This window comes from Osmerus eperlanus, chromosome 20 (genome assembly GCF_963692335.1).
Source record: "Osmerus eperlanus chromosome 20, fOsmEpe2.1, whole genome shotgun sequence".
Lineage (NCBI taxonomy): Eukaryota > Metazoa > Chordata > Actinopteri > Osmeriformes > Osmeridae > Osmerus > Osmerus eperlanus.
Genome location: NC_085037.1, coordinates 10,602,465 through 10,615,155, shown reverse-complemented (window position 1 = coordinate 10,615,155; position 12,691 = coordinate 10,602,465). Strand labels below are relative to the sequence as shown.

The following is a 12,691-nucleotide window of genomic DNA, read 5'->3' as shown; positions in this document are numbered from 1 at the left end:
CGCAGCTCCACGTCGGTGTTGCTTAGCGCGCGCGGCTACCCACCCTTCAGATTATGTGCTGTGACGTATTTACTAACGGGGATATGTGAGTTTTCACGCCGATGCTCCATATGCTCTGCAAGGCACTATTTGGGGACATAACCGCGACTCGCTCAACCACACCAACCGTTTCTTTCCGCTTTACCTTTACGTCAACAAGCTCACTTTCGATTATCTCAGTCCATCTCCGGAACCGGCAGGGAAATAACGGAGTTTCTGTCTCCTCTGTTTTATCACTTGCAAGGGGACATTTGTGTTGGAACTTTGACATCCTACGAAACGTCTAAAATAAGTGCTCAGAAAATGTGGGAACGCAATTTCAACAGAAATTTATTTTTTTCTTCACTTTTTGGATGGTTGACTTGGATAACGTTTGTCTCTGTCGTTTGCGCCGATGGTAAGTTCTTCTTTGTGACATCCTATGGTACTGTTTCGATAGTGCATTGAAGTGAGAAGCAGTTATCCACACCTGGGTTCTTGTCTCTTGCCTTTTCACACTAACATTTAGGGAGCACCTTGTACATTTACAACGACTGGAAGGTAGGCCTACATTTATGTAATTAGGCTTTAAGACAGAAAGTCCATAGTCAAATTTGATGAACATGCCACGCGCCAAGTTATGCGCAGTATAAGTGGCATGAGCATAACTGTTTCGAGAAGTTTTCGATCTTATTGGTCAGCATATCATCTGCAAAGTGGGCATAAGAGCATGTCAAGCTCCACATCTGTCCGAAAATAAACTCTCACACAAAAATGCACATCCTGTTTGTTTCAAGTTTATTTTGGTACATGTCAGTGAACGTGAGTTTGATGGTGATTAAGATGAGTCCACATGAGGATGAAGGTTACAGAGTTCTATATGGCGATCATTAGACCCTATTCACCAGGGAACACCTCTCATTATCCTCCTGATGTGGTACAATGATAGCTTTAAAAGTAGAAAGGCCTCTAGTCTGACCCTAGACAGTTCATCTCTCCTCCCAGATTTTAAAGGCTAACCTGAGTAATCTCACCCAGGACCAACAGTTGGACATCAGTCTTTGCTGAGAACCCAAACTGTCACTGCGAGCTATTCTGTTCTTTGTGCCTCGCCCCTGCGCCAGGGCATGTCTGTGCATTCTGTTCTGACGCTCTTCTCTCCCCAGGTCGTGTGTTCTTATTGGACCTGAGGAACACGTCCGACTCCCAAGAGTTGGGGGCGGCTGAACATGCGTGTGTTTCCCATGGCGCCGGCTGGCTTCGCCGAGGAGCTACGTCACGCCGTGGTCGAGTGCTCCTTCTCCGAGGTGCACCCGTGGTTGGCTCTATGGAGGCACCGTGGGGGTAAGACAAACACACGCACACACACACACACACGTGCACACATTACATTTTGGGGTTGAAGAGTGATGTGTGAAAGTGGAAAGGGACAACTGGCAGTTGGAGAACGAGTGGCGAGAGAGAGAGAGAGAGAGAGAGAGGGGGAGAGGAGAGGGAGAGGGAGAGAGAGAGAGAGAGAAGAGAGAGAGAGAGAGAGAGAGAGAGAGATGAGAGAGAGAGAGAGAGAGAAGAGAGAGAGAGAGAGAGAGAGAGAGGGAGGGAGGGAGAGGGAGATGGAGAAGAAAGAGAGAGAGAGAGAGAGAGAGGGAGGAGGGAGGGAGGGAGGGAGGGAGGGAGGGAGGAGGGAGGGAGGGGGAGGGAGGGAGGGAGGGAGGAGGGAGAGAGAGAGAGAGAGAGAGAGAGAGGGGGGAGGGAGGGAGGAGAGGGAGGGAGGGAGAGGGAGAGGAGGGAGGGGAGAAAGGCTCCTCTGTTCATATCTGGAGAGGAGGAAATTCTGAGCTGGGGTGTCATGCCGACAAACGCCTCCATTTACACCTCTCATCTCCACGGTAACACGCTCCATAGCACTCGGGTCCTATACAGAGGAGCGGAGGACAGAGGAGACCCTGGGCTGACCGAGGGACTGCTGTCCCTCTTCTGTTCACAGACATGGACTTCTGGTTCCCATGACAGTCACCTCAGTGTATGTTGACATGGGTTGCAGATTAGATGTTTGGTTTAGGTATGGTGAATGGATGAATTTACAGTGTGAGCCTGTTAGTCAGCGCAGCGGTGGTTAAAGTGTTTTAAGATTTGAAAAAGCAACGGCAAAATGGCTGCCTGGTGCTTAAAATGGCCCCGGAGTGATGACTGTTTGTAGAAAGACACATTGTCTGTCTGTCTGTCTGTCTCTCTTTCTCTCTCACTGGGTTTACCAATGGACAGCAGCTTTCACACCCTCTTACCATGTTTCGAAGTGTATCATTCATCCATCTCCTCGTCCATACACTGTGTGTACATATCTACCTCACTCGCCCCTCTCCCTTACTCCCCCCTCTCCCTCTATGTAAGCCGTTCTCATATCTCTGTTTTAGTGCTAGCGAGGAAAATGACAGTCGACGAAATGATAAAAGCTCTACAAGACTTGATGAGATACAGCCTTGCTTCTTTTCCTCCCATTGGCACTGGCACACACACACACACATCTCCAGTGTTTGGTATGTTCATGCATGTAGCAGGGAAAACATCTTTGATCAAGTTAGATTGCATGTGATCAGCCAGCTTGCTGCCTCCACTCTGACATCGCTCTGAGACTCTGCACTCTGAGACCTCCTATAGGGTTGTGGTGTATGTCCCATACAGGCCTGCGTTGAGTCATATCTCCCCACCCAGATCTTATGTACGTGCTGTAACCTCCTCACATTCTACTTCACTCTCCAAGATCACTAACAGATGTACTGGCCAAACCCAGCCCAGACCCCAGCCCAGTAATCACTGAACAAAAGACCGTCCGTCATCACTGATTGATGAGAAGTTTTCATTAAGTAGAACACGTAACGTCCCAGAGCCAGATTCACCTTTAGTACGTCGCCCTTGAGGTAGCCTGTGTCATTTCTGTTTCGAATGTCTGTTGCTAAAGGTATTTAACAGCAGGTTACAAAACACAGACAAACACACATACAGACACACACAATTTTCTGGGGGTGAGACCTTGTCTCGTGACTCATAATCAACAGGTTGGTGTCAGAAGCACAAGGATGTGGAGTAGATCATCACTCTCCCTCTCTCATTCCGTCCTTATTCCATCCGTCTTTCCCTCTTCTCTCCTTCCCTCCCTGTAACCCTCATCCTCCCGTCCGCTTTTTCTTTTTCGCTTTTGTCCATCAACCACCCACCCAAACCCTCTCCTTTCCTAACACACTCCAGCAGAATCAGGTTTCTTCCCAGAGGTGCTCTGAGTTTGGGTCCACCCAAACTCTATGCTTGCTGGGGCTTCATAAAGGCCTCACCAAGACTTTACAACAGTTCTCAGGAGCACAGGAAGACTCACGTGATTCTGAGGAATTATAATTAGGTCCAGTTTGATTTTACAGGGTGAAAGTGTTGCGTACTGCTTCAGACTCCCCAGGACGACACCCACTCCTCGCTGGCACGAACACAGATGAAAGTACACTCTCTCTCTCTCACACATACACACACAGTCTCACACACACACCTTTTCACCTCCCTCTTACCTGTCACATAGCTGTCACGGCAACCAAACAAAATACCAGGAGAGGGGTTGTTTTCTAAAAAAGACTGATTTAGACACAGCCCAGACCCCCCCCCCCCCCCCCCCATTCAACCCGCTACACAGGCCTTTGGTCTTTTCCAGTAATAGTTGTGTCATTTAAGGTAAAGGGGACTTGTGAAATGACTCAGGAAAAGGGTAGACGGTGAGTCTCCTCTTTTTCTTTCTCCCTCCTTGTCTCTCTCTCACACTCCCTCCTTGTCTCTCTCTCACACTCTCTCCTTGTCTCTCTCTCACACTCCCTCCTTGTCTCTCTCTCACACTCCCTCCTTGTCTCTCTCTCACACTCTCTCCTTGTCTCTCTCTCACACTCCCTCCTTGTCTCTCTCTCACACTCCCTCCTTGTCTCTCTCTCACACTCTCTCCTTGTCTCTCTCTCACACTCTCTCCTTGTCTCTCTCTCACACTCCCTCCTTGTCTCTCTCTCACACTCTCTCCTTGTCTCTCTCTCACACTCCCTCCTTGTCTCTCTCTCACACTCTCTCCTTGTCTCTCTCTCACACTCCCTCCTTGTCTCTCTCTCACACTCTCTCCTTGTCTCTCTCTCACACTCCCTCCTTGTCTCTCTCTCACACTCTCTCCTTGTCTCTCTCTCACACTCCCTCCTTGTCTCTCTCTCACACTCCCTCCTTGTCTCTCTCTCACACTCCCTCCTTGTCTCTCTCTCACATTCTCTCCTTGTCTCTCTCTCACACTCTCTCCTTGTCTCTCTCTCACACTCCCTCCTTGTCTCTCTCTCACACTCACGCACTCGTCTCACTCCCTGAGAGGTAGTTTAATACCGTTTAAAACCGTTTGTCTGTGTTTTCTTTCAGTCTCTTTGTCTGTGTTTTCTCAGTGATTCGGTGTTTCTCCTTCCAGCCAGTTGTCCTTATAAGCTGATAAAGAGGCTGAAGTGAGAGTGTTACAAGGCATATGAGTCACACAGAAGCACACACACTCTCTCTCTCACTCACACACACACACACACACACTCTCCTACACGCACACACACACACACCATGATGCCAGTCTGCCAGATTCTTTCCATCTGTTGATACTGTGATTAACACACACACACATAGTTTAATAGCTTTTTTTATTATTTTTTTATTTTATTTAATTAGTTGCACAAAATCTTTAGTTTTATTGGTAAATTACCTGTTACATTTTCTCATCCTGGTCAGAATCAGGAGCAAAAGCAAATGTACATTGCAGTGATCTAACTCTTCTTCTCTTCTAATCTATTTAAAATCTATAGAACATTTGGAACTACTGGTGTCTTATGAGTCGTTAAGATTGGCTGCTTCTGTCACTGAAGAAAGAGAGTTGACTTTATTTGCAATGGTTCATTAAACTGTGCTTTTATTTGGGTGTATTTCCTTATTGTTCATAGGGAACTGTATATTGTTACATACTATACATACTATTGTACATCCTGTCGAGTAGATATAGTATCACATTAGTCTCCAGAGGTTATGGCTGCAAATATGTGTCCGTGTCAGGCTGATCATGGCATGCTGTAATAATATTTGTATTAAACAGAAACTCTGGTGGTGCCAGTGATTTCTGTGTTTGTTTGTGTGCATAGTATAGTGTTCTGGTTGGGATGTGTTTCCCTTCCACACACACACACACACACACACACACACACACACACACACACACACACACACACACACACACACATACATCATCCAAAGCAGCTCCTGCAGAAGAGTGACTTTATCGAACATAAATGCAGCAGTCTCATACTAGATTATACTGGAGATGTAATACCGAAATCACAAACCTTATCCAAACCTAAGGGTGGACGTCTGTGTGTGTAATATGGCCTTTATACAACGCCACAGACTTAAGATCCCATGGAGCTGGTTTCGTCACATGACACATGATTAACCCGTCTGTATGTATGTGTGTGTGGTTTGTGTGTCTGTCCGTGTGTGTGATTAGTTGACGTGTTGCAAATGTTTGCCTGTGTGTATAGCAGTTCACAGTCTTGTCGTTTATACAGTCCAGCGAGTGTTGCGTAACGTCGGTCTGGATCACAGGCCTCTCCTGTGTTTCTGACAAGCACAGCGTCTCCATCACAGACAGGACTGCAGGGTAACGTGTGTCTCTCTCCGCAGGACCACAGTGTGCAGCAATGTGGGCAGTGCTCTGAAGGCTGTGGATGTGAAGACAGAGAACGCAACAGAGGACACCGAACACCTGCATGCCTTCTGCGTCAAAGACATGGGTAAGCACACACACACACACACACACGTACACACACTCTCAGGCACACTCACAAAATGTAAATCAAATGGATGTTGAGTGTGCTTGGAGTGCTTGGAAGATGTGTGTGTGTGTGAGTTGTTTAAGTGAGCTCGTTCACAGTCTCTGCCCTGAGACGTTTACTAAGGAGTGAAAGAAGCAGTGTTCCTGCATACCTCCTCCCTCCCTCCTCACCCATCCTCTCTCCATCCTCTCTCCATCCTCTCTCTCTTCCCTCCTTCATCCTCTCTCCCTCCATCCTCTCTCTCTTCCCTCTTTTCACTCCTTCCATCCTCCATCTCTTCCCCTCCCTCCCTCCCACCATCCTCTCTCTCTCTTCCCTCCATCTCTTCCCCTCCCTCCCTCCCTTCCTCCCACCATTCTCCCTCCCTCCCTCCCACCATCCTCTCTCTCTCTTCCCTCTATCTCTTCCCCTCCCTCCCTCCCTTCCTCCCACCATTCTCCCTCTCTTCCCTCCCTCCCTCCCTCCCTCCCCCCCCTCTCTCTCTCTCTTCCCTCCCTCCCTCCTTCACGGTATCCCAGTCTCCTCTCATTCCTGTGTTTACTCAAGTCTGTTTGTGTGTTTCTGCACGGATCCATGTGTGGGGCTCTTACCCTCTCTATTAATTAGTGCAAACCTGTCCTGTTGATTTACTTAAGCCATGAAATGCATAGGATATCAATCAGAGCAAGCAATGTGCAAACACAGCCAGTTCCAGTCCAACAACCACCCCTCATTAGACAGTTCACAGTGTGAACAAATGGGTGAAACAATCGATATATCTTTTCTGCCTTCCACCGGAGGCTCGGCCCTGGCAGCTACACCCATCCCACCCCTCCAGATCCGGGGAAACCCAGAAGGAAGAAGGGGGTTAGGACGAGGGAGTGTTTACAGAGCGGATGTCTGTTGGACGCCACCCAGGGCTAATCTCCTGGGGTCTGGACTCCTAAACAGGAGAGTCACTGTGGCGGCTCACACAGTGCACACACTTAGGTTGGCCTAGGGCCTCTGATGGCCTGGGCGTCAGTGGTTCTGATGCTTGGTAAGCCGCTTGCTTACCAGAGGTGGTTCTTTACAAGAAGAGTAGAGTCTCCCGATCAAAACTCACACTCGTCCTATTCACGACTCGTGTAAATTCAACATGCCGCTGCCTGAGTAACCAATGTGCGTGTTGTTGACAGGCGTTCCATGTGGAGACCCCCCATCTTTCCCAAACACTCGTCTCCAGGGGCACACTGGGTTTGAGCTTGGCGACGAGCTGCTGTACTCGTGCGTGCCGGGTCATGTGATGCCCAGCGGGCACAGCGTCTTCAGTCTGCTGTGCGACAGCTGTGCGGAGTGGTACGGACTGGTACAGCTCTGTGTTAAAGGTACGTGTGTGTGTGTGTGTGTGTGTGTGTGTGTGTGTGTGAGAGAGAGAGAGAGAGAGAGAGAGAGAGAGAGAGAGAGAGAGAGAGAGAGAGAGAGAGAGAGAGAGAGAGACATTAACCCGGCTGGTTAATGTTTTCAAGTCTCACTTCAGTTCAATGACAGTGAAAATAGCTCTCCAGGTCCATCTTCTTCTTCTCCTATGACTTTAAATGTTTTATTTTTCTTCTTCTGTGCATGTTTGCATGCATGTCTGCTGTTAAGGTGTGTTTGATGTTTCTTCTTAATTGATGTTGATCCGATACTTCTCTCTCTCTCTTTCTCTGGCTCTACAGATGGAACAGAAACTCACATCGACTACGAGGACAGGTTCACAGGCGACCACCACCACTCCTACGAAGACCCTGAGGACCTCGCCGAGGACGAGCGACTAGAGGAGGCGCAGGGGGAGGTACAGGAGGAGGTGCAGGAGGCGGCCCACGTGGCAGAAGAGGAGGACAAGGAGGAGGAGCACAGGAGCCAGGAACAGCAGGAAGCAAGCTTCAGCGTGGAGGGAGGAGAGGACACGGCGGAGGAGGCAGGAGAGGAGGAGGCAGGAGAGGAGAAGGCAGGAGAAGAGGAGGCAGGAGAGGAGACGGCAGCGCCAGAGGAAGAGGGAGAAGACAGAGGAGGAGAGGAGATGTCTGTGGGAGAGGAGCAGCAGGAGGAGGAGGAGGAGGGACCGCTGACCGGAGGAGAAGAGGAGGAAGATGTGGTGGAGGGGGTGGATTCCAGCGATAGTCCTGGGGAGGAGCAGGAGGAGGTGCTAGGGACGGGGGCGGATGCCAGGGTGGTGACTGAGGCGCCGGTCTCTCTGCTCTCCCAGAAACACCTGTTCTGGTTCCCCTCCGAGGCCTTCCAGGAGGCGGGACATCCTGTGCCCACCCAGCCGCCAATCATCCAGACCACACCCTCTGGGGGAGACAACCGTGTCAAAGCTTCAGGCAGTGAAACAGAGGATGTAAAAGAGGATGACAGCCAGGAAAGTCACTACAAGCAGCCAGATGACCCCTTTGATGACAGCCATGTTGAACTTGAAGACCACGACAAAGAGGATCTCGATAGCCATGAAGCGATAGATCAAGGTGTCCATGACGATCATGAACACATCGATCACGACGATCACGACGATGACGTTGTCGACCATGACGATCACGACAAACACGACGACCATGACGAACACTACAACCAAAGTAAACACGAAGACGACCATGAGAAGGGCGGTCACTATGACGACGACGATGACCACGAGGAGCACTATGACATGGGCGAACATGAAGATGACCGGGACAGTGTTCTCTATGGCAGCCAAGTGGAACACGTTGTCCGTGAGGACGACCATGACGACCATGATCACCATGTCGACCATGACAGTCATGAACATGAACCCTACGACCAGGACGACCATGACGACCATGATCACCATGACGACCATCACGACCATGATCACCATGATCACCATGATCACCATGACGACCATCACGACCATGATCACCATGATCACCATGATCACCATGATCACCATGATGACCATGATGACCATGATCACCATGATGACCATGAAGGCGTAACCGATGACCACGATGACCACACTGATCACTCAGAGGAACATTCAGACCCTGAAAGTCACCCGAACGATCATGACCACGATCACTCCGATGAACACGATACCAGTGAGGACCAAGATGACCATGACGAAGACAGTGACCACGACCGCCATGACGACCACGGCGACCACGACAGTCACGAAGATCACGACGACCACGAACACCATGTGGCACCTCCGGTCGTCATGCCGACGGACGACCCACAGAACGTGACCCAGGAAGGAGCAGGGAGAGAACCGACGGCCAGCACAGAGGAGCTGTGGCTGGATGGATACCCGGTCGTTCCGGACGAGACGGAGAAAGTGGGTGGCGGCTCCACGGAGGAGGGGATAGGATCAGAAGAACCGGAGGAGGAGCTCGTCGTCAAGGGGACGGACAGTCCCAATGAGGTGGAGATGAGCCAGCCCACCGCCTTTACCAGCTTCTCCCAGTCCCCCTCACAGGGAGCGGAGGAAGGCTGGCCTGGACTCGCCCACACCACCTCCCCTGACCATCTCACACCCGAGCCCACGGACTCCCCCTCCGACCCCAACACGGACGAATACACCGTGGCCCCTGGGCCGGAGACCTGGGAGGACGCCACCACCGAGCACGTGCACCCCTTCCTGGACCACGGCCTTGGACCCACCGCGCGGGATGATGACATCACGGGGCTGGAGGAGGAGCGTGCAGATCGCAACACGACTCAAAGAGCCAGGGAGGGGGTTGAGGATGGGGAGGTGGGGGAGGCAGCCTGTCTGGACGAGGACTGTCCTCCCCCTCCTCCCCCGTCATCGGGCCGCGGCCCCACGGTGGCCGCCATCGTGGTGGCGGTGTGTGCGGTTGCCGTGGCAGCCGTCGCCGGGGCGTGGTGTTACCGGAGGAGACAGCAGAAGACCTCGATGTACGAGATGAACGGGAAGGGGCAGAGTCCAAGTGGCCAGCAGATAGAGATGCAGCAGAAGGTCTAAAGGAGAGGGGAAGAGAGAGGGAGGGGAGACCGAGAGGAGAGACACTGAGGGGCTGCAAGGACAGTCTGGAGGAGGGCTGCTAAGGGGGGAGGCGTTTCGAAAGGGTGTGAGCTGAACAACTATGGCCCTGTCCAAAGAGAGACGTCTCTCTTTGGACAGGGCCTTGGTCTGTGAAGACAGACAACTGGGGAGTTGAGTGAAGAGGAAGATAAGCGACTGAGCTAAAGCTAGCAGGAGCTCATATCTGAGATGGGACTTTTCCCCTAAAAGCCCTGGGACATTGTGGTACAGATTCATTGGTGTTGTTACTGTGTTATTACTGTGTGCTCGTGTTAATTTGACGTCATTGACTTAAAAGGTTTTTGTTATCCTGATCCTTTTGATATTGATAATTAGCTTCTTGTTTTCTCATGACAAACGTGTTGAATCCACACCTCAGGTGCGACACGTTGGGGGAACGGCCTCAAACTAACGACCCAGCACTGTCAGTCCAACAGTTTAGACATGATTGCAAGAGAAGAGGACAAGATTGATGACTGGAAAAAAGAGAAAGAGAGAGAAATTCTCATGTGGAGACTTCTTGCCTGGTAAGGTTGTCTTGTTGGTTTTGACAGAGTCTGCTGGTGAGATTGAGAGGGCGAGTCCAGACTGCCGACTCAGCCCTGCAAGAAAGAGACAAGAAAAAGTGTGTGTGTCTGTGTGTGTCTGTGTGTGTGTGTGTGTTTGATAGAGAGAGCGTGAGAGCTGATGTTTGTGCATGCAGGAGTGTGTATTTGTGTTACGTATGGGTGTGTGTCTGTGTGTGTCTGTGTGTGTGTGTCACTTCAGTGTGAGCTGTCGGTCCACAGCGTGACGTGTCAGGAGTCAGGAGTCCAACGTCTGCACCCGGCGATGCCACAGGCACTCACTGAGACGGGAGATCAAATGATTTTATACAACCACGTCAACCTGCCAAAGTTGAGCAGGCAGACAGACAGACAAATAGACAGATAGACAGAAAGACAAATGTGGAGTCACTGCCCTTACTCATATTATAAAATTTAATTTGTAATTAAGTTCCCAAATGTGTGTCATGGATGGCAGTGGAAACTGTTATATGATACTGAATAGTGTATATTGTAACCTGTTGAACTATTTTGAACTGTTTGTCTAAAATACGTGATTTTTCTTTATTTCGAAACTATAGAATTTCAGAGCTGAACACTGAAAATGTCATTTGAACAACTTCAACATACAAAAATGGAGTTCAATAATTGATAAGGTAACTATTACAAACAACAACAATGCTGTATTTTTTCTAAGTGAGTAAGTCAGCAATACTGTATAAATGCAATAAAAAGGAAATATAAGAGGTTACTGTAAACTATAATCACATAACATCTTCTTTTTCATGTATTTAAGTTACTGACAAGTTCTCTCCTATATGCTCTGTTGTAAAAAGCTTAAATATTCAGTGTTGAAAAGCTGTTTGTTTTTACTCCACTGTGTTTTGGTCAGGGATTCTTTCTGGGTCGAGATGAGAGAGAAGGCACTGGATCGGGGTCAATTACTATTTGCAAATGTTAAAATACTTGGTGTGCACTCAGTACAACATTAACTAATAGAACAGGTTTTTTTTTAAAGTGCAAAGTCACAGAATAAGAGTAAGTCAAATACAGATTTAATATTTTAAAATAAATAATTTTGATCCAGCCCCAGGAGGCCTTTACCTTGTTTAAGGGGATGTCTGTTCATGTAAATAATTTAACTGCTTTATGTGCTGTCTTTTCGGAAAGGATGTTACAACAGGAACAGATACCACAAACTCTTTATCTTCATGTCAATACAGGGTTATCTTATTCAGGTACATTAGTTTCTTACATACACACACACAGGTAGTTTATAACACACCACTTGGTGAAAGCATACGTAGAAAGATGGTATAGGCTTACGTGGGATAGGGTATTTCCATACTTCACAGTCAACTTTGGAGGGATAATCTCATTTTCCATTCTTCTCTGTTCCACATCTTAAGTTATACAGGACCTATTCTCAAACACAGTTGTTGCAATCAGAAGGATATCTGTAAAGATGAGTTTGAATGAGGTCAAGTAGGCCAAGACAGTGAGACTGTAGATTATCAAGATTATTTGTTAAAAAAAAAGTAGCATTTTATGTTTGTCACCATGATATCAACATGAGTGATGGAGATCAATGAGATCGGACTGAAAAAAGAAAAGTGTGTATAAAGTATGATGTCCATAAAATGTTTGTTTTTTGCTTTTTATGACATCATTGCCTTATCATTGTCTTGTCCTTCTTAATCACTTTCAGAAGGTGCTTGTGTGTTGTCAATAGGAAGTGTAAATGGGAGATAGTTCATAATAAACACATACATCTGTGACACTGTGTAAACCGCAACTCCATTCACTGAATTCATTTGTGTGTTTGTGTGTGTGTGACTGACGGGTCACATTTAAGAGTGTGTTCATGTTCTATGACCTCTGTTTCACACGATTGGAATTTGACCGAAATCCCTCCTGAACTCTGACCCTAGTAGTCCCTGTGATGTCTCCGATCAACCCAAGCGTTCCGTCACAGATACGTAGACGGAAATGGAGAAGACTTGGAGAGATCGGTAGAGATAAAGAGTGAGAGGGAAGGAAGTAGAGAGGAAAAGGAGATGGAGAGAGGAATAGAGATGAAGAAGAAAGCAGAGCGTAGGAGCGATGGAGACAGGGAGAGAGGAGAAAGGGAGAGAGATTTTTCAGATTTTTCTCACTTTTGTGTGATAAACTGCACGGAGGCACGATGTTCAAACATTATTAAACGACTAAGTGTTTTCTCTGGCTCCTCTCCCTCTCTCGGCACCAGCTCAGGCCTG

The 12,691-nt window shown here is 48.6% G+C and overlaps 1 protein-coding gene across 1 annotated transcript; it reads left to right on the top strand.

The window, feature by feature from the left end:
- The first annotated feature begins 828 nt into the window (after nucleotides 1-828).
- On the top strand, nucleotides 829-12,208 carry susd5 (sushi domain containing 5). Its single transcript, XM_062446083.1, is given in 7 exon segments — nucleotides 829-883; nucleotides 1,185-1,263; nucleotides 1,265-1,325; nucleotides 1,327-1,362; nucleotides 5,738-5,846; nucleotides 7,046-7,234; nucleotides 7,568-12,208. Coding segments are annotated over 7 exon segments (2,790 nt in total). The 3' UTR covers nucleotides 9,829-12,208.
- The last annotated feature ends 483 nt before the right edge of the window (nucleotides 12,209-12,691 follow it).